Genomic DNA, 26,611 nt, shown 5'->3' on the forward strand with positions numbered 1-26,611 from the left:
CCATGAGACTGGATTATCTGGGTCTGACTTTGGACTCGTCCTCAGCCAGGGTGTTTCTTCATCCAGACAAACTCCAAAAACTCCCTTTGGACTATGAGAGTTCTGGCACTGATGGTGTCGTCCTTCGAGGTGGTACCTTTCGCTCAATTTCACACGAGAATCCTCCAAAAGGAAGTCCTTCTTAAATGGAACAAAGATCCAAGTTCCCTGAACAACCAGATCCAGCTGAGCCAGGTGACCAGGGGGTCCCTGTTATGGTGGCTTCGGTCCCCGACGCTCAAACAAGGAAAATCCTTTCTTCCCCATATTTTGGACAATGATCACCACGGATGCCAGTCTGTCTGGGTGGGGAGGTGTTCTTGGCAAGATTTCTGCTCAAGGAGTTTGGTCCCTGGAAGAATTCAGGTTACCGATCAATGTTCTGGAGTTGAGAGAGATCAGGCTTTGCCTAGTCCACTGGACGGAGTACCTTTGGGGCTGTCCAGTGCGCATACAATCGGACAATGCCACGGCTGTGGCTTATATCAATCTCCAAGGGGACACCAGAAGTGTCCTTGCGGCCTCGGAGGTGGCAGGCATCCTTCGGTGGGCGAAACGTTTTGTTCCGGCTCTCTCCGCGGTTCACATTCCAGGAGTGAAAAATTGGCAGGCGGATTACCTCAGTCAGCAGACCTTGGTTCCAGGGGAATGGTCTCTCCATCCGGAGGTGTTCCAGCAGCTGTGCCTTCGTTGAGGCACTCCAGATGTTGATCTATTGGCATCTCGGATCAACAGTAAAGTGCAGAGGTTTGTGGCCCGCTCTCGGGACCCTCTGGCAGATGCACTGGTGGCTCTGTGGGGTCAGTATCAGCTGATGTATGCCTTTCCTCCACTCAAGTTGCTGCCAAAACTTCTTTGCAGGATCGAGGCGGAAGGGATTCCGGTCATCCTTGTGGCTCCGGAATGGCCTCGCCGAGCTTGGTATGCCAACTTGGTCAGGCTAGTCGCAGACGTTCCTTGGAGACCTCCTCTCAGGGAGGATCTGCCGTCTCAATGACCAATCTTCCATTCTTCTTTACAGTTGCTGGCTTTGCCGGCTTGGCTGTTGAAAGCCAGGTGCAGGGGATTGTCTGCTGCAGTGATTCCCACTCTGCTTAAAGCGAGAAAAGCGACTTTTAGAAAGATCTATCATCGTACGGGGAAGTCGTATATAGCGTGGTGGGAGTCTCTTTGGGTTCCCCCTCGCTCTTACTCTGTGGCTCGGATCTTTCCTTCAATGGGGAGTTGATCAAAAATTGGCCTTGAGTACTATCAAGGGTTACGTTTTGGCCTTGGCAATTTTCTTCCAAAGGCAATTAGCCTCCCATTCCCTGGTGCGTAGCTTTATCCAAGGGGTGCAACACTTAGCTCCTCCGGTGCGACCTCCGTTGCCAGCTTGGGACCTTAATTTAGTGCTATCGGTTCTCCAGAAATATTCAGGAGATTCCCCTGCTTACCTTATCTCAAAAGGTGGCCTTCTTGGTGGCTATTACTTATGTGCACAGGGTGTCAGAACTGGCGGCGTTGTCCTGTCGTTCTCCCTATCTGGTGGTTCACAGGGATAAAGTGGTGCTTCGTCCGGATCCGTCCTTCCTTCCGAAGGTGGTTTCCAGTTTCCATTTAAATGAGGACATTGTGTTACCCTCCTTGTGTCCTAAGCCTAAACATCCTAAGGAATTTGCACTGCATACTTTGGATGTGGTTCAGGCAATCAGGGTGGCGACTACTGAGTCTTTTCGAAAGTCAGATTCGCTGTTTGTTCTCACGAATGGACCAAAGAAAGGGCTGCCTGCGTCTGCTGCAATTATTTCCAGATGGATCAGACAAACGGTTGTGCAGGCTTATTCAATTAAAGGTCAGGTTCCTCCTTTCCCTGTTAAGGCGCATTCTACTCGGACTCTTAGTGCTTCCTGGGCCTTTCGCCATCAGGCATCTGTGGCTCAGGTTTGCAAGGCGGCTACCTGGTCGTCTGTTCATACCTTCACAAAGTTTTATAAGGTGGATGGGTTATGACATCTGCAGATGCCTCCTTTGGCCTCAAAGTTTTGCAGACGGCCATTTGAGGGTGTTTTAGTCTCCCTTGAGGGTGTTTAAAGTTGTTTTCAGGTGGGTCTCATCTTGTTGTTCTGATGAGTCCTATGTTGCCTGGTTGACTGTGGTTCAGCCTTGGGGAATTTTTTTCTGCTGTTCCTACCCATCATGGTTTATGGTACTGCTTTGGGACTGTTACTGTTATGAAGAACAGAGACTGCGTCCGTCAATGAACGATAGAGAAAATTGGATTTTTGTCTTACCGTAAAATCCTTTTCTCTGAAGTTCATTGACGGACGCAGTACCCGCCCCTCTATTATTAAGTTGGGTTGGTATTGTTTTCTCTGACACTGCTTTGTTACAAAACTGACATCCTATAGCAGAGAGAAGGGATATACCCCCTGGGACTTCCCATAGGTGTAGCCAGAACATTTTTTTCTGCCTAGTGTCCTACTCCTGTAGGGGGCAGTATAACCCTACTGTTATGAAGAACAGAGACTGCGTCCGTCAATTAACTTCAGAGAAAAGGATTTTACGTTAAGACAAAAATCCAATTTTTTCAGGCAGGGCTCCTGTGACCCAGTTTAGGCTCCTTTGTCCTGGTTAAGGGCTCCTACGTTTAGCCTTGGTTATTTTTCCAACCCCTCATTTTCCTTACTTTCCTTTCACTAGTTATGATTTATGGAGCGCTGTGTCCGTCGATAAATGAAAGAGAAAGTGGGATTTTTGTACTTACCGTAAAATCCATTTCTCTGAGTACATCAACAGACACAGCACCCACCCCTCTATGGAGTTCTAATACTGCTTGCTACTAAACTGATTACCTAGAGCAGAGAGGGCGTTTATATACCAGCTGTGGACGGTCCATGGGTGTAGCCAGGTGTTTTTTGTTCTGCCTAGTCCTACTCCTGGAGGAGGCAAAATAACCCACTAGTTATGATTGAAGGGATGTGTCCATCAATGAACTCAGAGTAATGGATTTTACGGTAAGTACAAAAATCCAATTTTTTTACTTTCTACTATAAAACACAGCCAATTAAAACATTTTAAAATCTAATTTTTTTCATCGATTTTGGCCAATATGTATTCTGCTACATATTTTTGGTTAAAAAAAAAATCCCAATAAGTGTATATTGATTAGTTTGCACAAAAGTTATAGCGTCTACAAACAATACAATATTTTTATGGAATTTTTATTTTATTTTTTTTTTTTTAGTAGTAATGGCAGCGATCAGCAATTTTTAGCGGGACTGTGATATTGCGGCGGACAAATCCGACATCTAAACTTTTGATACTTTTGAGGTCCAGTGACACTCATGCAGTGATCAGTGCTAAAAAAAAAAGCACTGTGATCAAGGGGGAATCAAAGGGTTAAGTGTGTCCCTAGAGGATTCTTACTAACTGTGGGGGGGGGGGGGTTACATTGATTGGGGGAAGACAGAGATCTGGATTACTGCTTATCAGGAACATGAGATCTCCATCTTGTCCCCTTGTAGAATGGCATTCTGCCTTGTTTACATAGGCAGATCGCCGTTCTGCCTCTCCCGGGGATACCGCCGGTCCGCCGGACCTGCGGATTTACATCCCTGCTAGCCAATCCAGTCGTGACCACGCCACCTAGTGGCTATTGAACGAAATACTGTACAGGTGCGTCGTTTTGCGCAATAGCGTCACTTTGCCGCAGTAAATAGACAGTGCCTGGTCGGCAAGTGGGCAGTTATAGATAACAGGGAACCCTACTTGTTAGGGCCTTTTCACACCAGAATGCATTGTGCCAAAAATGCTTTCTTGTGCTGAGACACATTGTAATACGCAGCCTATTAAAAATGGAAAAAATAGGTCCTGATGCAACTCACATCCTGTATTGTGGTTCTCTCAATCATATATGTGTTATAGGGGTGCATTGGAGTGCCATTTAAAATGAATAGCACTGCAACATTAACTAGTGTATGCTGTTGTACCTCACATTGTGGTGATGTGGATTCAACTTAACATTTCCCCTAGTACTTTTCAATGTCATAAAAGTTGAGTATGTGCATCAGGTGGTGCTGTCATTAAAGTGATGCTGCCCACAAAATATTAGCCTTAAAGTGGAATTGAAGTCTTTTAAATAAAAAATGCTGACAGGCAGGGTTTATATAACAGAAGAGACCCTAGTGTAGTGTTTCTCAACTCCGATCCTCGGGGCACACTAACAGGCCAAGTTTGCAAGAAAACTGAAAAACATCACAGGTGATATCATTTGCTGCTCAGTGATTGCAGTATTCTAGTCTGCATCTCCCCAAGGTGATACTTAAAATCTGGCCTGTTAGTGTGCCCTGAGGACCGGAGTTGAGAAACACTGCCCTAGTGATCTCTTCTCTCATAAATGCCTCTCCCAGCCTGTCAGCGGTAATGTGATCTGAGCCGCACATGCTCAGATGGAACCCAGAAAGAAGACCAGATGAAAATAGATCACTGAGAGCAGCCGGAGCAGTGACACCACAGCACTGGAGGGCTCTTTTTAACAGGTAGGTCTGTTATAATGTATTAGTAGGCAGTGCTTACTAAGATAATATGACATAACATTTCAAGGTGCACCGTTTTTAAAATCTGTTGGCAGACTTTAACACCGCTTTAAAATGTGTTTTCTCAACACCTGCCTTTGTGGATGAGTGGATAAATGAACTGAACAAACGTATTGCCTTTGAGAGGCACACTTATGTACCCAATGCAATGTGCAAATCCAACAATATATGGTCTTGCTGGTCTTTTGGTGTGATAATTTGTCCTGTATAAAATGCTGTTTTGATCTTTTAAGTCTGTAATACCTGTGAGAAATTCCTATCATATATTTTGTCAAACATGGAGCTTCATATATTTTCTTGTTATTACCACAATGCTAACTATATTTCTATCTGGTCTTGCTCTGGAGGATGGTTTTAATATTTTGATTGTGTGAAAAAATGTTTGAAAAACAAAATAAAAAATATCTGATTAAAAAAAAAAAATTGGTTCTGCTGCTTTGTCTTGCTTGGACATAGCACAGATTTACCTTTGAACCTTCAGTTGACAGTTTGGTCCTGCAGCTCTTGGTAACAAAACTGTAGGACATACAGTATGTTATACAGTATTCCTGCTGGATGATATTACCATAGTACAAATATTGTAACTTGTTTGCCTTGTGGTATTGTGGTTTGAGCAGAGTTATCTCTGGAGAAGCATGATCCAAGCAATGTTTGTGTCTAAGTGTTATTAGTGTTGATGATTCCATTTTTTGCTCCTATTATTTTTTCCAAGGTTGCAAAGCTTCCTCAGGTGGTCCAACAACAGGCAGCAGTGGCAAATATCCCGCATATGGTTCCAGCCTCTCAGCAGGTCAGTGGGTACATGAGATGCCGCTGTGATTGGGGTGCTTTCCCACTCACATTCAGGAAGCATATAAACAATTAGAGTTTACTGTGAGGATATAGCAAACAGAATTCTGCCAAACATAGGATCTTTATCTTCTAATTATTAAAATAGGAATGGAAAAACCACAGATGTCCACTTTTTTGTTTCTTATGCACACAATCTCTGTAAATATATATAACCAATTAGAAGTCTAAAATTAATCACGTTATCTACTACAGGTCCAGCCTCAAACTGTGACACTGACTCAAGCGACAGCAGCAGGCCAGCAGCAGGTTCAAGTATTGCCTGCTGGGTCAGCTGCAGCCCAGGTGGTTCAGCAGAAACTCCTCCAACAGCAGCAGGCTGTGACGGCAACAGCGGCTTCACCACAGCTCCAAGCCCCATCCAATCAGAGCCCAGCATCCACAGGGACAGCAGATGGGCAAAACCAGCAAGCAAAGCTTCAAGTCAGAGCTTCTACTGTCCGGATCAAGGCTCCTACAAAGCCCAGCTAAGAAACCATGTGGGAAGTGGAGAAATTTAGGAAGCATCTCCAAAATGTGTTGCACCCTCTAAATTAGCACCTCTAAGAACTTCTATAAATGTTGTCTGCCATGTCTGACAAAGTGTTTCATTTATCTAAAGAAAAAAAATAGTGACTTTTTTGTAAATGTGAAGAAAAGGGATATGAAGAAAGGGATATGAAGGTCCCACAGACGTTGTCATGGACTGTTTTATTTCAAAGAGACGTTACTGATATGGGAAGAAAAATACTGTGCCATTGTGGATCTCCTCTTTGTGGATTTCTGTTTCACTTATACATTTTGCACCAAGGCATTTGTGAAGGATTTAAGCTTAGATTTTTACTTTTCATACTGTCATTTGTCAGAGTGTTTTATCTTGTTTTTAGCTTAGTGTTGGGGTATATTGCTATAGAATTTAAAAAGGGAAGGTACACAAAGTGGAACATTGTAATAACACGGAAGATTCATCTCCCACTTCTTTCATCTGAGTGCGTGTTTACATTGTATCATAAAGCATTGTCTGTGCAGTGTGGTAAATTTAAGTTGTTCCTCAACTCCAGATTTCATTGCTGCTACTGATACATCTGTGTAGTAACCAGTGGGGTCACCTGTTCCAGTGACAACTGAGAAAATTGGGATTGTATCACTTCCTATTCTGTCTCAAAGGCATAGCTCTACCAAGAATACAAAGTTTATGTCAGCAGATAGGGGGGAGAGTGTTGCCAGCACTGGCTTAAACCAGCCATGGATGATGCAATTTACTTTCCTGCAACCGCGGGTTGCAAGAAACAAAATTGCTTGATTTCCCCATCAACACAATGTAGAAGTAGTAAGAGATAACACAGCTCCCACATACCTCACCTGGCCCGAGTGGTAATCAGATAAAAGCAGCCTTAGCTCGATGAATCGTGCTGAGGCTGCTTTTACCTGCTAACCACTCGGGCCAGGAAATGGCTGGGCTATCTCTTCCTACTTCTGCAGTGTGCTTTTGATCTGGAGAACCTTTCCCTAGCCTGCATCCTCATTAGTCAGCAGCATCTAATTCATCGGACCTTGTTAAGCTGAGCGGGGCCCACTAAGCATTTATCATGGGTCCCCCATCAAAACAGTCATTGTTGGTGGCGTAATCCCTCCCGTGGAGCTATTGTGTTCTCCCAGCGGAGGGGGGGGGGGGGGAGAAGAGCTGTCCCTGTCGGGAGAACACAGTTACTATAGCTAGTGGATATAATCACTGGCAATAATGACATGTAAAAATCCACATTGCTGATAATAACCTAGAGGATCAATGGATCGACTTGGGTACAATCGCCTTCCCATAGATGGTTTGCATCATGGCCGGTCACTGCTGAATCGGCAGCATTTTGAACTATGGCCAGATTTTTGAGGACTGAACTGTCATTAGATTAGAAAACCTGTCCCTACTATTATAATGGCCTTTCCTTGACAGTAGAGGAGAAGGGGGACATACTCCTGCTGTGATTCAGGTCTGCATTATAACATAAATTCTCCTGTCGCAATGGCATCTTGCTTTAATTTTTTCTCTGAATTATCCTTATTTTAACTAAAGGCAAGCTGAAAAAAAAAAAATGTCATCTTATAATTTAGGATGTTTTTCTGATTGGTGGAATTGTGCTGTGAGGCAAGAAATCATTGTCATTTCAGATATCCTGCCGGTGAAATGCAGTGCTGTGGTACAACATTTCAAGTTTACTTACGGAGTATGTGGAACTCTGATATCTGCATAATCAGTCTTCTGTTTTCCATGCATTTAGTTAATACTGAGATTCTTTGTGCTAGGAGATCAGAAGCAACAAATGAATTTATATTTAGCCTGAGGCATTGTTGGTAGACCTATACTGAAATCATAAAATAACACTATGTTAAAGCAGAACTCCAGGCAGAGCTTTTTATTCTATATTTGGGTAGAACAGGGAAGGTGTATAACCTCTCAAAGATTTGGGGAGATTTCCCCTTTACTCTTTGTCCTGAAGACAGAACAGGAAGTGGGAAGACATTTTCTCTTCCTCCTCCCAAAGTGTCCCCAGTTGTTCCTGAAACATCCAGTATGTCCCCATTGGGAGATTTCCCATTCGCTTCTTTCCTGGTGACAACTGGAAAATTTTAGCGGTTTACTTTTGATTACATTAGTCACCTGATTTAGAATCAATTTCCCAAACAGGGAACCAGATAGGAATAAAAACCTGACAGAGGTTCTAACCCTTGCACTCACTAATACTATACAAATGTTCCGACTAAGGTTCACTTTAATGGTCTTGTGAAAATGGGGAAATAAAAGTAAAAGTAAAATAAAAATAAAAGTAAATTGAAGTTCTTTTCCTGGAGGAAATGCTGCTTCTGGTTCCTCTCACTGCTGTACGTAAAGGCCTAGATATGTAGTCATGTGAATACTGCCAAAAACAGATCCATCCAGCAGAGATAATATCAGCACATTGATAGGTTTTCACACATGTGCCCAGCACTGAACGGAGCATGAGCCAGCATTTTCCCCAGAACAGGCTTCCCATTGTATCACTTCTATTACTCTATTTTTTTAGCCATTTTATTTTTAGGTCCGACATTAACTTGTCTTGTTATTTTGAAATATACTGACAGCTAGAATCATGCTGCAAGTGGGTTAATTGTTTGTTCTGAGGACTGGTCTTTTGTTCTCTTAATGGAAGTGCTTTCCAGTTTTTTCTGCTGGTATAGGACAGCATGATAATATACTGTCATTTACACAAAATATACAGAATTAGCTGCTCTATGAATCCCAATCAATTGAAGTAAATGTACAGCTGATGTTACATTTTTCTTTTTTATATTTTGCACTTTTTTTTAATCCCTCATACCCTAGTTTGTTTTAAAGATTTGCTCGCACAGTTTTTATTTGTTTGTGTACATATATATGTATTGTTTTATAAGTTGTGCACTTTTGGGAATTTCTCATCCTACTATATGTTCTCATGGTAGTAAGAAGCTGCTTTCCTCGCACTGTTAAGAATTGAGCAAGATGGTACACAGCTAATAGTTTTAAAATAGATTCTCTTTATATCTCTGTTGTCATAACCAAAATTAAACCCGTGTACTAGGGGATTACATACCCCACGTCTTCCTGAAGTTCAACAACATCCATAAGGCCTTAAGCACTGTGTGTTTTTCTGTACGAAAGGCAGCTTCGAGCTTTTTTTTCTGAATGTAAAACATTAAAGAAAAAACATTTTTTCTGTGCAATTTGCTAGCCTGCAGAAATTCCCTGTCCATGGTTTACAAAGTAAGCGGTATACTAGAGTCTTATGTTTGCACATATTTAATGTTTAGAAAGTAGCTGTCTGTGTTTGTTAGGTTAGTTTAACTAAATATAGTGCTTTTTTGTTGTGTGTTACATGACCATTTTGTTGCTTTAGCTCATTTAAATCATTGCATTCGCTATTGCCGCGGTTGCTAATGAATGAGTTTATATTTTCTTTTACAATATGCTAAGCACCTAGGCATTTCCCGAGTTTACTGTGCCACTTTATACTCTAAACAGGTAAGTTTTCTTACATGAAAGAGATTAGTATGAATGCAGTTATATCTCCAGGACTGATATGTTTAATGACACTTAGGAGTTGATTTACTAAAACTGGAAGGTGAAAAATCTGGTGCAGCTCTGTATAGAAACCATTTAGGTTCCAGGTTTTTGTCAAAGCTTAATTGAACAAGCTGGAGTTGGAAGCTGTATGGCATCATATCTGCACCAGATTTTGCACTCTGCAGGTTTAATAAACCAACCCCTTGCTGTCTATCTTAGAAGAAGATCCCTCCTACGTTCCTGTTTTCCACATTTTATTTGTATGTGCATGAATGTGTTATATGTTGACAAATTTTTTTGTTGCTGCAATTCGTTGATTTTTTTCGGTATTGTTTTTATATATCTATATATATATGTATAATTTAAAATACAATGACCACCCTTTCACTGCTGGGTCCATCTACATTATCTTCTAGGTCTTCTGACAGTGAAAAGGTAAAGTTTTGGTTTTCTTGAACCATACTGTGTTCAAAATGTACATAGATTACAAAAACACATTTGTACGTGCTGTAGAACCATAGTGAGTGATGCATAGCACATTGCTGGTGTAATAAAATGTACATTTTTCATAAGTATTTTTCTGGTGTCGCAATGCTTTATTTCCAGATATGTCCAGTTGTCTTATTTGTGAGGTAGGGAACTGCAAAGATGTAATGAGAACGTGCAGTGATTTTCTGCATCCTGAAAATGGAGAATATAGTTTTCTCTTTCGTTCATTGATGGACACAGCTTCTGATCTTCTTGACCATTGGGTTATACTGCCCCCTACAGGAGTAGGACACTAGGCAGAAAAAGAACTTGACTACACCTATGGGCAGTCCCCGGAGATATACTCCCCCTCTCTGCTACAGGTAATCAGTTTTTTTTCTGCCTAGTCAGGAATAAGGACATAGTTCCTTGCTGGGATCTCTGGTCCTGGCAATTTTTCTCTTTATTTAGATTTTTTTCTCCTGGTTCTTTTCCTATGAGATCTACAATCAACTGCTGGACTGGGGAATGGGCTGGATAATCTAGATCCAGTCGTCACTCCAGTATGGCCAGTGAGCACGCACAGACCACATCTCTGCGCTAGGTCAGCCACGACCTAGCCCCACCAAACAGGGGCTGGCCTGCGTCCCTGGGATGGTCAGACCCCCTGGGTTCCCCTTCTTTCCATTAGGCACCCCCTTCCTTGTGTCTGGTGGTCCTGTGGGTCATCTAACCCCCCCATCCACCTCACTTCACCTATACTTGGGGTTGTATGGTGGTTTGGCCTACCTCTTGGGGCTAGGACAGGGTGCTGTACTGGCAATGAGGGTAGAGGGGGGGTGCGCCGCTGGCAAACGGGCGATCGGCTTTCGGGGGGGGCTGTACCTAATGGGGGCTCCTGCCATGGCCCCTCTTCCTGATCGGTGCCTTGCCTGGGCCCCAGGGACCAGGTAGTATTACCAGCGCGGTGGAGGTGTCCCTTAGCAGTGTTTTTTTGCACTTTTGTGGGCTACCCTTCCTTTTTCCTTATGGAGTCTTTGGAGCACATTTCTCCACCTGACCCCCTCTCAGAGCCTGCGGGGCCCTCCGGGTCCCAACCATCCATTGATGCACTGACGGCCGTCCTGGAGTCCTTTGTGTTCTGGGTGGAGGTGGCTTTTGGGCGGCGGGGTAGTAAAAAGCACCCCCTGCCTTCCCCTGCTTCATCTGTCTGCTCAGATTCTGAATCTGATTTGGAGATTGGGCCCGCCCTGAGGCGTCTGCGGCCAGTTCTCAGATAGTGAGTAGTGAATAGTGAGGATAATTCCTCCACTCCTGTAACTGCGCATGAAAAGGCGCTGGTGGACGCACTGATTGTGTCTGTGTGTGAGATTTTAAAAAGGGAGGTCGCAGCTGAATCTGCAGGGGGGAATCGTTTTCCTTTGGCACTCACAAGCCGTCTAGAGCGGGGAAGGTGTTTTAGTTTCCTTCCTATTTTGACAGATTTGGCTCAAAAGAGTGGGAATGTCCAAAACGTCCCTTTGTGGTCCCTAAGTGATTCGCAATGAGGTACCCCTTTGAAGAGTCCCTCCTTAAGAAGTGGACTGTTCCCCCGCTAGTGGATCCTCCGGTTTTCAGGTTGAATAAGGCAACCGAGATTCCGGTAGATGAATCCCCGGCTTTTACAGATCCGGCTGCCCAAAAGACAGAGGCTGTGACCCGCAGTTGGTTCACTGTGGCTGGCTCGGCACTCAGGTTGGTCTTCACCATTGCCCTGGTGTCACAAACTCTGACTGAGTGGGCTAAGCTTTTATGCCGTGACCTGGAGGGTGAGCTGCTCCCCCTGCCTTTGTTAAGCTGGTGGACCAGATAACCCAGGTGCTGCAGTTTATCTTTGATGCCTCTTTGGATGCAGGTCCCCTTATTTCTAGACGTCGGTTTCGGCAGTGGTCCTTAGGCGTGTTTTGTGGCTCAAATGTTGGTTTCCTGTTTGGAGCTAACCTGGATGACATCATTAAGAGTCTCACAGGGGGGAAGATATACAACATTCATCTGAAGCACACAGAAACACAGTAGATGATCCAAGGAGGATGCAGATGCAGTAGTCAGTAAATGGAAGCTTGGTTTATGGATTAAATTCAGGAACATATGAGCACATATCACACCGGGTCCCAATAGAGGCAGGGGCACTGTCCGAGATGGATAAGCCAGATGGAGGATGTCAAATGTTCGAATACCTCGGTGTGTTGGGGATGGTGGCTGTGGAGAAGGAACATAGATCCTCCCATGTAGGAATCAGTCTGGAAAGGACACGGTGAAACAAGCAGCTTTTTATTTAGAACAGAAAAAAGTCCTCATTCAGACCATTAGGCGACAAAGAGCCAAAATTGCCACAGCCGCAGTGATGGCTGAATTTCACACCGACGAGGCTTCCCCACAGCCACCATCCCCAGCACACCGAGGTATTCGGAACATTTGACAACCTCGATCCTGCTTAACCATCACGGACAGTGCCCCTGCCTCTATCGGTACCAGGTGTGGTATGTGCTCATATGTTCCTGGTGTATCTATGGTGTTTTCCCATGCTTTTTGGCTGGCAGCAAGCAAACACTCATTGCAGCTTATTGGAGAGCTATTGCGTTTACCCTGCCATACTAGAGGTACCCAGGAAGCGCCTGGAAACTTCTTGCCTCACAGGGGGCAAGAACACCTTTCTTCCACAGGCTAGTAAGGGAAAGGAACCTCGTCAAAGATGTGGCCTGTCCTTCTCAGCTCACAGGAAATTTCTTCATTCCTCAGGGTCGGCTGACAAGGGTTCAAAGCCTTTCAAGGCCTCTTTGGGAGGATCCAAGTGACCTTGGTCGGGCAAGTCCAAAGCGGGTTTTTCCAGACCCGCAGACAAGGCTACTTCTGCATGAAGGTGCGCCCTCACCTGTACCTCAGGTGGGGGGACATCTTCGCTGGTTTCTGGACCCATGGAAATCTAGTTTCATTCTTACCCTCTGGAAAGGTTCTTTCCTGTCAATGTGTGTTTGTCCCTGGACCAATTGCAAACCCTCTTTGGGGTGGTGCAAGACCTGTTGCTTCAAGGGGTGATTGTTCCGGTTCCAACTTGGGAACATTTTCAGGGGTTTTATTCAAAGCTGTTCATAGTCCCGAAGAAAGAAGGCAAGGTATTTCCAGTTCTGGATCTCAAGGCCCTGAACTGCTTTGTGCGTGTCCAGAAGCTCAGAATAGAGTCTATTCGCACGATGGTGGCATCCCTGCATCAGGGGGATTTCCTTGCCTCTATCGACATCAAGGACGCTTACTTACACATTCCAATATGTGTCTGTCACCAACGCTTCCTCAGCTTTGCCGTGGGAGAGGAGCATTATCCGTTTGGGGCATTACCCTTTGGTCTTGCCTCTGCTCCTCAGGTCTTCACAAAGGTGTTGGCCCGGTGCTGGCATTGTTACATCAGTGAGGGATCGCAGTGCTGGGCTACCTGGACAACCTTCTCTTGCGAGCAGAGTCTCCTACTGCTCTAATGTACAACGTGGACATCACTATACAGACTCTGAGGGAGTTCGGCTGGCTTCTGAGTTATCAGAAGTCTGCTCTGATTCCTTCCATGAAACTGGACTATCCGAGTCTGACTCTGGACTCGGCTCTAGCAAGAGTGTTCCTTTCTCTAGACAAACTCCAGAAATTGCATGCTGCGATTCATCTCTTGCTGTCCAGCAGGTGGTCATCCCTCCAGACTTGCATAAGGGTGCTGGGCCTAGTGGTTTCTACCTTCGAGGCAGTCCTGTTTGCATAGTTCCATTCAAGGACCCTGCAAAATTGAGATCTTGGCCAAATAGGAGAAGTGTCCAAAGTTTCTGGATAATCAAATCCGGCTGAGCCGAAAAAGCGAAAGGGTCTCTGATCTGGTGGCTTCACTCTCCAGCTCTTCGCCAGGGCAAATCGTTTCATCCCCTGTATTGGACTGTGGTTACCACGGATGCCAGTCTGTCTGGGTGGGGAGGTGTCCTGGGTTGGAACTCCAATCAGGGAGTTTGGACACTGAAGGAGTCCAGACTCCCGATCAATGTCCTGGAACTCTGAGTGATCAAGTTGTGCCTGAATCACTGGATGGATCACCTTCAGGAGTGTCCAGGACAAATCCAATCAGACATTGCCAAGGCCGTGTCTTATGTCAATCACCAGGGTGGAACAAGAAGTGTATTGGCAGCTCTGGAGGTAGCGGACATTCTTCGGTGGGCAGAACGTTTCGTTCCGCCCACATTCCAGGGGTGGAAAATTGGCAGGCGGATTATCTCTGTTGGCAAGCGTTGGACCAAGGGCAGTGGTCCCTTTTAGGTATTTTATCAGCTGTGTCTCTGGCGGGGCACCCCCGAGATGGATCTGTTGGGATCCACTAGCAGATGCCCCAGATGCACTGGTGGCACCCTGGGGCCAGTATCGTCTGATTTACGCCTTCCCTCCTCTCAAGCTTCTGCGGAGACTCTTGCGCAGGATCAAGGCAAAAGGAATTCTGGTCATTCTAGTGGCTCCGTATTGGCCTCACCAGTCTTGATACGCCGACCTGCTACGGCTGATCGCCGACGTCCCTTGGAGATTTCCTCTCACGGAGGATCTGCTGTCCCAAGGGACAGTCTTCCATCCTGTTTTACAGTCGCTGTCTTTGATGGCTTAAAGAAAAAACAAGCAGAGCGCCTCTAAGTGCAATACGTTTAATGAAGAGATACACATACAGTGTGAAATGACTCACTAGATACAAGGAAGTGAAGGCTAAGATGCAACGTCCTGGGTCGAGCTGTCCAATAGCTGATGCCGAGAGTGAAGACGTCAAGATGGTGCTATCCGGTGGATGGGATGGCGGGAAGATGCCGGCTCTTGCTTCCCCGGGACCGGACTCTCAAGGCGGGCTGTGACTCGGCGTCGACCATGTGACGAAGGCAGGGTCAAGGTGCACACGACGCGTTTCTGAGCGTGCGCCAAGCTCGTGAAGAGAATGCGCGCTCTTTCCTCAGGTGTAGATGCCGAGACCACTGTAAGCCAGGGAATTTATACACACGCAATGTGTGAATGGGAGTATAGGAAGGTGAGCGACCAATGGGGTAATGTGGCGGCCATGTTGAAAGGCACAAACCATGCAAAAATACAGAGTAATAGATCAAACATGTACTATTGGTGAAAATAGGAAATGTAAGGGAAATATGTACATATATAAGCAAAAAAATACAATGTATGTGTCTACAATGTATATATCAACCCTAAGCTTAACTCTCAATAAATTTAGAAAGAAAAATGAATTAATAAGAATAAAGATAAAAATAAATATAAAAATAAAAAAATAAAAATAAAAAATAAAAATATAATTTTTTTTATTTTTATTTTATTTTTATTTTTTATTTTCATTTTTTTATTATTTTTATTTTATTTTTATTTTTTTATTTTTATATTTATTTTTATTTTTATTTTTATCTTTATTCTTATTAATTCATTTTTCTTTCTAAATTTATTGAGAGTTAAGCTTAGGGTTGATATATACATTGTAGACACATACATTGTATTTTTTTGTATTTTTTTGCTTATATATGTACATATTTCCCTTACATTTCCTATTTTCACCAATAGTACATGTTTGATCTATTACTCTGTATTTTTGCATGGTTTGTGCCTTTCAACATGGCCGCCACATTACCCCATTGGTCGCTCACCTTCCTATACTCCCATTCACACATTGCGTGTGTATAAATTCCCTGGCTTACAGTGGTCTCGGCATCTACACCTGAGGAAAGAGCGCGCATTCTCTTCACGAGCTTGGCGCACGCTCAGAAACGCGTCGTGTGCACCTTGACCCTGCCTTCGTCACATGGTCGACGCCGAGTCACAGCCCGCCTTGAGAGTCCGGTCCCGGGGAAGCAAGAGCCGGCATCTCCCCGCCATCCCATCCACCGGATAGCACCATCTTGACGTCTTCACTCGTCTTCACTATTGGACAGCTCGACCCAGGACGTTGCATCTTAGCCTTCACTTCCTTGTATCTAGTGAGTCATTTCACACTGTATGTGTATCTCTTCATTAAACGTATTGCACTTAGAGGCGCTCTGCTTGTTTTTCCTTTATCCTGTCTACAGATTGACTCCTGTGTAGCTGAGCCGGCCCTTCGTGCATACGTTCATCCCATAACCCCTCTCTCTTACCACATGGACTTTGCCCCACATCTAGTTATATAGGTAATGTTCTCATATATCCATTTCCATTTTTTGCTATGTATTTGTCTGATATTTTGCTCCCACATCAGTTGTACCCCAGTGCATCAGAGCGCCAGCCGTCCTTTCCATTTGTCTTTGATGGCTTGGATGTTGATGGTGCTGAAAGATAGAGGTTTGTCTGGGTCTGTGATTCCTACACTACTAAAAGCTAGGAAGTCTACTTCTAGGAGGATCTACATTTTGTGGTGTGATTCGCTTGGTGTTCACCCTTGTTCTTTTTCGGTGGCTCTGGTCTTGACCTTCCTTTTAATGGGGGGTTGAGCAAAAATTGGCCTTCCGTATCATTATAGGCCAGATGTTTGCCTTGGCGGTCTTCTTTCAACCACCCTTGGCCACGCATTCCCCTGGTGCGTTGGTGCGTACTTTTATTCAGGGGGTTCGACATTTGACTCCACCAGTGCGGTCCCCACTACCGCCTTGGGATCTCAACTTGGTGCTTTCAGCTCTTGAGAAGCCTCCCTTTAAAAATATTAGAGAGATTCCCCTGCTTACACTGTCACAAAAGGTGGCCTTTTTGATTGCTATCACTTCTGCACACAGGGTGTCGGAATTGGCGGCATTGTCTTGTTGTTCCCCTTATTTGGTGGTCCACATAGATAAGGTGGTTCTTCGCCCCAGTCTGTCGTTCCTTCCAAAGGTTGGCTTTGATTTCCATCTGAATGAGGACATTGTGTTGTCTTTCCTGTGTCCCAGGCCAACACATCCTAAGGAAATTGCATTGCTGTGGGGTGTTTTGGTGTCTCAAGCCAAAGTGGTGGGACTTTGTGGGCAAGTAATGATATTGATGCAAGTATATAAAAAGAAATATCTGATTTATTCCGTTGTACATAAAGCAAAAAAGGTATATACATACATTCCAATAAAGTGGAGATAAGTGTTTGGGTATAGGCCCAATGTGGTAAAGATTGAGAAAAGAGAAGAGTCAAAGGAATCTGTGACATATGTGATATTTGTGACAAAGTTAAGGATATGATCTCTGTGTTTCCTGTATGGAGAAAAATGTGGTTCACAGAGTCTATCCCTAAATCTGACGCGTTTCGGCTATTTTCTTAGTCTTTTTCAAAGATTCTTTGTCACCCAGCTGAAATATATAATCAATAACACATCCGTTATTGTAGGTATTCATATAATTTTAGTCCTAGTATATTAGTATAAAGTATTGGGTACATACACTATTCAAACTTTGTTTCTGCAGAACCTTCTCTGTATCCTCAGAACCTGCAACAAGGAGTCGTGGGGTACCTTTGTCTGGAAGGATATGCAAGTGTAAATAATATGTAGGTGTTTGTATCCTATAGTTACTCAATATTTCCATTTACTCACGGGTTGAATGTAGATACTCATATATGAATGAATAGGTAGCATTCCAGCATTGTCCTGAGCGATCCTTTCTATAATAATATGTATATATATATAATATTTTTAGGGGCTTCAGCAACGATCTATGATTTTTTTAGAACGGCATATTGGAGCAGGGCTGCAATCTATCTGCGGCATTGGAAGACTCAGCTTCCACCCTTCAATTCCCCATCTACAAAATCTGCCAAATGTAAGTTTGTTTAAATGGACATAAAACTCCGTATGAATAATTACTAATATTGCTGAAGCCCCTAAAAATATTATATATATATACATATTATTATAGAAAGGATCGCTCGGGACAATGCTGGAATGCTACCTATCCATTCATATATGAGTATCTACATTCAACCCGTGAGTAAATGGAAATATTGAGTAACTATAGGATACAAACACCTACATATTATTTACACTTGCATATCCTTCCAGACAAAGGTACCCCACGACTCCTTGTTGCAGGTTCTGAGGATACAGAGAAGGTTCTGCAGAAACAAAGTTTGAATAGTGTATGTACCCAATACTTTATACTAATATACTAGGACTAAAATTATATGAATACCTACAATAACGGATGTGTTATTGATTATATATTTCAGCTGGGTGACAAAGAATCTTTGAAAAAGGCTAAGAAAATAGCCGAAACGCGTCAGATTTAGGGATAGACTCTGTGAACCACATTTTCCTCCATACAGGAAACACAGAGATCATATCCTTAACTTTGTCACAAATATCACATATGTCACAGATTCCTTTGAATCTTCTCTTTTCTCAATCTTTACCACATTGGGCCTATACCCAAACACTTATCTCCACTTTATTGGAATGTATGTATATACCTTTTTTGCTTTATGTACAACGGAATAAATCCGATATTTCTTTTTATATACTTGCATCAATATCATTACTTGCCCACAAAGTCCCACCACTTTGGCTTGAGACACCAAAACACCCCACATTTTTGTTCAAAATATAGGGACGGAGGCAAAAACCTACTCATAATATCTAGAAGACAAAACCCACACCCCCTCGTTAGGAAATTGCATTGCATTCCCTGGATGTGGTTCGGGCTTTTCGGGTGTACCTGGCAGCTATGGAGTCTTTTAGGAAGTCAGACTCACTATTTATGCTTACAGTTAGGCCTCGAGAAGGACTATCCGCTTCATCTGTTACCATTTCTAGATGGATCAGACAGACGGGGACTCAGGCCTATACAATTAAGGGTCAGATTCCTCCTTTCCCTTTCCCATCTGCGGATGCTTCTTTTGCCCGCAAAGGTTTTGCAGGCTGCTGTTTAGGGGGTTTGTTCCCTCTTTGGGCATGTAATGTTTTTCAGGTGGGCTCCAATTGTTTTGGTTGAGCTCCTGTGACCTGGTTGGCTATGGTTTAGCCTTGGGAATTTTTTCTTGCTGTTCCTACCCCTCATGTTTGACACTGCTTTGGGATGTCCCAATGGTCAAGAAGATGAGGAGCTGTGTCTGTCAATGAGCAAAAGAGAAAATGGGATTTTTGACTTACCGTAAAGTCCATTTCTGTGAAGTTCATTGACGGACACAGCACCCACCCCTCTTTGGAGTTGTAATATTTCTGACACTGCTTGTAACAAAACTGAGTACCTATAGCAGAGAGGGGGGAGTATACTTCCTAGGACTGCCCATAGGAGTAGTCTAATTATTTTTCTGCCTAGTGTCTTACTCCTGTAGGGGGCAGTATAACCCAATGGTCAAGAAGATCAGAAGCTATGTCGATCAATGAACATTAGAGAAATAGATTTCATTAATCAAAAATCCCATTATTGCATAAAGCTTTCATAAAGCAGCACTAAAAAAGTCTTGCAAAAGTCAGAGACTTTCATCATGATGCAGAGCAAGGATATGTTTAGGGAAAGCTGCCTTTTGGTGAATTTAATTGTTTTTTTCTAGGACTTCACATTCATGGAAACTAATGTCATATTTTTTTTTTGTTGTTAATTTTATGTACATCACAAATCATATGTATACTTACCCCAGGTCCAAACATAGGCTGGGAGTCTGCCAGTGCCCAGACAAATAAACGCAACAAAACAATACACCTGAATTACATTCTCTACAAGGCTTATTCCTTGTAAACTTATACAGATCAAATACCCGAAGGCTGTCTCTCATGTTACACTCTGTATCTTATTGTACATTATACAGAGCGGGAATCTGTATTATTATATAAATCACAGTTGTAATGTTTGGTTGGATTGTGGCTCCACAGGACCAAGTACAAAACCGTTAAAGTTTAAACAAAAAGGCTTTTATTCAGCAGGTAACACAAAATAAGGCTTCCAGCAGCACACAAGCACAAATATACAAAATAAAGTCCACTTATCTTCAGCACAAAGTAAAAGCAAAAACACATACAGTTTGTAGTTTGGTCTTTGCCCCCAAGGTTTAACAGTCCTTGTTATGTCCTGTTTCTTGCAGCCTCCAGCCAAATTCACAGCTCCCCACTCCTATTACTACTTCTTGTCTTTTAAGAGCTGCTTCCTGGAGGTTCTTAACCCTGTGTGTGCTGGACTGCTTGTAGTCAGAGGTGGAGACCCCTTCCCACCCGAATATCACTTCATGGTCTCTGAAATCCCGGGTCCAAAATATCTCTCTATTAAACACAGAGTGAGCTGCAAGTCAGTCCTCTCCTGGTTCTGGCTTTTCCCGGGAATTCCTCATCCGTCCTGGGTGAACCCCTGAGTACTGCCACACTTCCCTTAAAGGGACCATAACCCAAATATTGGTGGTATATAGCACCCGTCTAGGACCCAATCTTGGCGTCCTGTACACTGTACACAATAAAAAAAACCCAAATGTATATTCACTCCCTCATTAGGTCAATTTCTGGCTTAATATACAAAATAATATAACATTAGGACAATATGTATCTTATATGCAATGGTATCCCCCCACTGTCAATGCAATAGCTGTCCAACAGTGTTTCTCATAATAACTATAGATCACAATGAATGATTTTAAATTACATGTTGGACCATGGGGACATTTATCCCCATGGTCCAAATGTGGATATGGAGTATAGAGCATATTGGCGCTATCCAGTGAAAACTCAGATGACGTGCACCTTAAAAAAATAACATTAGAAACATCTGCAAAAAATTATATAAAGATGAATGGTTGGATATCAATCAAGGAGCCTACAGTAGTCATGTATACCCAGTATCTGCCAAGTAGTGTTGTTCCTAAATACCAGAAATGGCATCATATTATTTTGGATATGGCAGACATACCAAGAATTTGCCTAATAAATGCCCCTTATGGAGACCCTGATAGTACCTGTTCTTTAGTCTGCCTCAATAGGCCCATTAATATGTAATATGGGAGACAGTGAATGCATATACAGTCGGCTAAAAATATTGGCACCCCTGCATTTCTGTCATATAATGCACCACTTTGTCCAGAAAATTGCTGCAATTACAAATTTTTATTTCCTTTGTTTGTATTGGTATGGCCCAAAAAAGTCGAGATACAAAAAGCCGAATTTGACATATTCCATGCAAAACTCCAAAAAGGAACTGGACAAAATTATTGGCACTTTCTCAAAATTGTAAGAAATAATTGCATTCCAAGTTTATGATACTCCTGTAATTTGTAATTAAACTCACCTGTATCAATTAACAAGTGCTGAAAAAATAGAAATCACACTGGCAACTAGTTAACCACTTGCCGACCATCGCAAGTACATATACTGCGGCAGTCAGCCCCGGGCAGGCAAAGTGACGTACCGGTACGTCACTAGCCTGTGAGCCAATAGGGGGCGAGTGCGCGCCGCCGGAGGTGCGCCCCCGCTCGTTCACAGTCACCTCCGCGCGATTTACCGGCGGACCCGATGTCAGCCTGTCACTCGCGATTGTCAGTTACAGAGGGAGAAAGGCAGGCGGCTAATGTAAACACAGCCGCCTGTCATTCTCCCTTGTGTAACAGCAGAGATCAAACGGTCTTGCTATGTAGGACCGTTGTTCTCTGCTGTTACACACACAGCCACATCCCTGCACAGTTAGAAACATGCCCCTAGGGACACACTTAACCCCTCCCTCTCCAATAAAATTAACTCCTTCCCTGCCAGTGTCATTTTTACAGTAACAGTGCATATGTATAGCACTGATTACTGTAGTAATATCACTGGTACCCCCAAAAGTGTCAAAAATGTCAGTCAAGGGTCCGATCTGTCCGCCGCAATGTCGCAGTCCCGCAAAAAAAATTGCAGATCGCCGCCATAAAAAAAACAACAAAAATGACAAAAATCTTTCCCGTAGTTAGTAAACGCAATAACTTTTGCGCAAACCAATCAAAATACGCTTATTGCGATTTTTTTTTACCAAACATATGTAGCAGAAAACAAATTGGGCAAAAATGTTAAAAAATTTAGATTTTTACATTTTTTTGGGGGGGAATTTCATATAAAGAATGTGAAAAATATTATTTTTTCAAAATTTACTCTATTTTTGTTTATAGCGCATGATCAAAAAATTGCACAGGTGATCAAATACCACCAAAAGAAAGCTCTGTTTGTGGGAAAAAAAAGGACGTCAAATTCATTTAGGTACAGCGTCGTACGACCGCGCAATTGTCCGTTAAAATCACGCAGTGCCAAATCGCAAAATAGGCCCTGGTCAGGAAGGGGGTAAAATCTTCCGGGGGTTAAGTGGTTAAAATGGTGAAAAATTGACTAAATCTTTCTGTTGTGTGTGTCTGTGTGCCATACAGATCATGGAGAAGAGAAAGAGCAGAAAAGAATGACTGAAACATAGAAACATAGAAACATAGAATGTGTCGGCAGATAAGAACCATTTGGCCCATCTAGTCTGCCCAATATATCTGAATCCTATGAATAGTCCTTGGCCCTATCTTATATGAAGGATAGCCTTATGCCTATCCCATGCATGCTTAAACTCCTTCACTGTATTTGCAGCTACCACTTCTGCAGGAAGGTTATTCCATGCATCCACTACTCTCTCAGTAAAGTAATACTTCCTCATATTACTTTTAAACCTTTGCCCCTCTAGTTTAAAACGGTGTCCTCTTGTGGTAGTATTTCTTCTTTTAAATATGCTCTCCTCCTTTACCGAGTTGATTCCCTTTATGTATTTAAAGGTTTCTATCATATCCCCTCTGTCTCTTCTTTCTTCCAAGCTATACATGTTAAGGTCCTTTAACCTTTCCTGGTAAGTTTTTTCCTGTAATCCATGTACTAGTTTAGTAGCTCTTCTCTGAACTCTCTCTAGAGTATCTATATCCTTCTGGAGATATGGCCTCCAGTACTGCGCACAATACTCCAAGTGAGGTCTCACCAGTGTTCTGTACAGCGGCATAAGCACTTCCCTCTTTCTACTGCTTATACCTCTCCCTATACATCCAAGCATTCTGCTGGCATTTCGTGCTGCTCTATTACATTGTCCTCCCACCTTTAAGTCTTCTGAAATAATTACTCCTAAATCCCTTTCCTCAGATACTGAGGTCAGGACTGTGTCAAATATTCTATATTCTGCCCTTGGGTTTTTACGCCCCAGGTGCATTATCTTGCACTTATCCACATTAAATTTCAGTTGCCAGAGTTCTGACCATTCTTCTAGTTTTCCTAAATCCTTTTCCATTTGGCATTTCCCTCCAGGAACATCAACCCTGTTACATATCTTTGTGTCATCAGCAAAAAGACAAACCTTACCATCGAGGCCTTTTGCAATATCACTTATGAAGATATTAAACAAAATTGGTCCCAGTACAGATCCCTGAGGTACCCCACTGGTAACATGACCTTGTTCTGAATGTTCTCCATTGACTACAACCCTCTGTTATCTGTCACTCAGCCACTGCCTAATCCACTCAACAATATGGGAGTCCATGTTCAATGACTGTAGTTTATTGATAAGTCTTCTATGTGGGACAGTGTCAAAAGCCTTACTAAAATCTAGATATGCAATGTCTACTGCACCTCCACCGTCTATTATTTTAGTCACCCAGTCAAAAAAATCTATAAGATTTGTTTGACATGATCTCCCTGAAGTAAACCCATGTTGTTTTTCATCTTGCAATCCATGGGATTTAAGATGTTCCACAATTCTATCCTTTAATAGGGTTTCCATTAATTTGCCTACTATTGATGTCAGACTCACTGGTCTATAGTTGCTCAATTCCTCCCTACTACCTTTTTTGTGAATGGGCACGACATTTGCCAATTTCCAATCTTCCGGGACGACTCCTGTTACTAATGTTTGGTTAAATAAATCTGTTAATGGTTTTGCCAGCTCACCACTAAGCTCTTTTAATAATTTTGGGTGTATCTCATCAGGACCCTGTGACTTATTTGTCTTCACTTTAGACCGCAATCTTAGAACGTCTTCCTCTGTAAAGACACATGCATCAAACGATTCATTAGTCATCCTTTCAAGTGGAGGTCCTTCTTCTTTTTCTTCTGTAAAAACTGAACAGAAGTATTCATTAAGGCAGTCGGCTAGCCCTTTATTCTCTTCTACATACCTTCCGTCCTTTGTTTTTAATTTAGTTATTCCTTCTTTTAATTTCCTTTTTTCATTTATATATCTGAAGAATGTCTTATCCCCCTTTTTCATAGACTGAGCTAGTTTTTCTTCTGCCTGCGCTTTAGAAGTTCTTATAACTTGCTTGGCCTTTTTCTGCCTAATCTTGTAGATTTCCTTATCTTCATTGCTCTGGGTTTTTTTATAATTACAAAATGCTAGCTTTTTATTTTTAATGATTTGGGTCACTTCTGCTGAGTACCACAGTGGTCTCTTCCTTTTTTTGCTTTTACTGACAAGTCTAATGCAATTTTCTGTTGCCTTCAATAGTGCACCTTTTAAGTAGTCCCATTTCTCCTGGACTGAAGATTTGGGAACAAAAATTGTGGAAAAGCATGGGCAATCTCAAAGTTACAAATCCATCTCCAGAGATCTTAATGTCGCTGTGTCCTCTCTGCGCAACATTATTAAGAATTTTACAGCCCATGTCACTGTAGCTAATCTCCTTGCATGTGGACGAAAGAGGAAAATTTACCGAAGATTGCAACGAAGGATTGGATAAAGAACCTCGATCAACTTCCAGATAAATTCAAGCTGACCTTCAGGCACAGGGTACAACTGTACCAGCTTGCACTATACATTTCCATCTGAATGAAAAGGGTCGCTATGGTAGGAGACCCAGAAGGACCCCGCTGCTGACACAGAAACTTAAAAAAGCCAGATTGTAGGTTGCCAAAACTTACCTGAGGAAGCCAAAATCCTTTTGGCAGAATGTTCGGTGGACAGACGAAACAAAATTACAGCTCTTTGGTAAAGCCCATCATTCTACTGCTTTGAGAAAAAGAAATGAAGCCTTTAAAGGAAAGAATACAGTCCCTACAGTCAAACATGGTGGAGGTTCACTGATGTTTTGGGGTTGCTTTGCTGATTCAGGCACTGGATGTTTTGACTGTGCACATGGCATTATGAAATCTGAAGACTACCAAAGAATTCTGAGGTGCAAAGTAGGGCGCATTGTCAGAATGTTGGGTCTCCGTCAGAGGTCATGGGTCTTAAAGCAGGACAATGACCCAAAGCACATGTCAAAAAGCACCCAGAAATGGTTTAAGACAAAGCGCTGGAGGGTACTGAATTGGTCAGCAATGAGTGCAGATCTAAATCCCAAAGAGCACTTGTGGGGAGATCTCAAAATAGCAGTTGGGAAAAGGAACTTGTCCAATCTGAGAGACCTGCAGCAGTTGGCAAAAGAAGAGTGGGTCCACAATTTCAGTAGAGAAGTGTAAGAAACTCATTGATAGTTACAGGAAGCATTTGATTTCAGTTAATAATTCCAAGAGGTGTGTTACCAAATATCAATTTGAGGGTGCCAATAATTTTGTCTAGTCCATATTTGGAGTTTTGCGTGGAATGTGTCAGATTAGGCTTTTTGTTTCTCCACTTTTTTGTGTCATACAAATTCAAACAAAAAAAAAATAAACAAGAAGGCCTAAGCATTTTTTTAATTTCAACAATTTTCTGGGCGAAGTGGTGCATTATCTGACAGAAATGCAGGGGTGCCAATATTTTTGCCCATGACTGTTGTAAGGGGTTAGCTCGGTAGCGGGTGTGGGTGACCCCTTGGGTGGGTTCGTTACACAGAGAGACAGCCGAGGAGTGGTTGAAAACAATGGTCTTTGGTTTATTCTTCCAATTTGCTGGAAACCAGTGCAAGCATCCAAACAGCATAAATCAAACAAACATAAAATAAACCCTGGCCACTTGGGGCGTCTACCTTCACAACACAGGAACCTACCTATGGTGTCTGTCCCAACCTACTGCTGGGCAGACACTGCTGGTCATACAGCAGAAAACCAATAGTCTATTTGTTTTCTTTTCACACAGAAAAAGTCAACACCACCTCACCTTCAGAAGTCTTGCTCAGCTCACTGCTCTCCTTAACGCACAAAGCCTCAGGATGCAGCAATCAGTAGTCATCCTCTGGATAACTTATAGAGGCCTTAATTGCCTCATTCTGAATAGCTGAAGCTTTCCAACGTCCTTAAACCTTTCTGGCTACCTCCGCAGCCGACACCTAAAAGTAATTGGTGAATTGTCTAAACGGCAGAAATGTATCTCCCATATGTGACAACACCCACAGATTTACCTGACTTCCTGCCACACTGTATACCATATATCAACATGTAGTCTTATACAGGAAACTAGACATGGCAGTCAAACCTGCTGTAAAAGCCTGTCCATTGTAGAACTGCCTGAAAGCATGCAAATATGTTCCAGTGGGTTAATATCTGCACAAGTAAATGTCTGCAAGCTATAAGCAATGTCTGCATGCTACAAGTGGGCTAAAGGGGGGCATAGAAGCAAATGTGGGGTCTAAAAGGTCTATACCTTACTGGTTTTGTCAGCCCTTGGTAGCTACATCAGATGTAGTGCATTCATTTCCATGCCCCCTTTCCACTTAAAAATGTGAACAATATTCAACCCGGTTGGCACTTTGGCCAGACACCATTCGCCTGGACAT

The 26,611-nt window shown here is 42.9% G+C and overlaps 1 protein-coding gene across 7 annotated transcripts in view; it reads left to right on the top strand.

Annotated features, from left to right (window-relative positions):
• LOC309562087 (E1A-binding protein p400-like) overlaps positions 1–6,715 on the top strand; it is a 512,144-nt gene extending 505,429 nt beyond the window's left edge. For all 7 annotated transcript variants that reach the window (XM_082266206.1, XM_082266208.1, XM_082266207.1 and 4 more), the window contains 2 exons: positions 5,329–5,406; positions 5,661–6,715. In XM_082266206.1, the coding sequence (XP_082122332.1) occupies positions 5,329–5,406; positions 5,661–5,936 (354 nt within the window). In that variant the 3' untranslated portion in view covers positions 5,937–6,715. The remainder of the gene's footprint in view (positions 1–5,328; positions 5,407–5,660) is intronic.
• Positions 6,716–26,611: the final 19,896 nt, after the last annotated feature.

The sequence above is a fragment of the Pelophylax lessonae genome (genome assembly GCF_965119305.1).
Source record: "Pelophylax lessonae genome assembly, chromosome: 1".
Taxonomy (NCBI): Eukaryota; Metazoa; Chordata; class Amphibia; order Anura; family Ranidae; genus Pelophylax; species Pelophylax lessonae.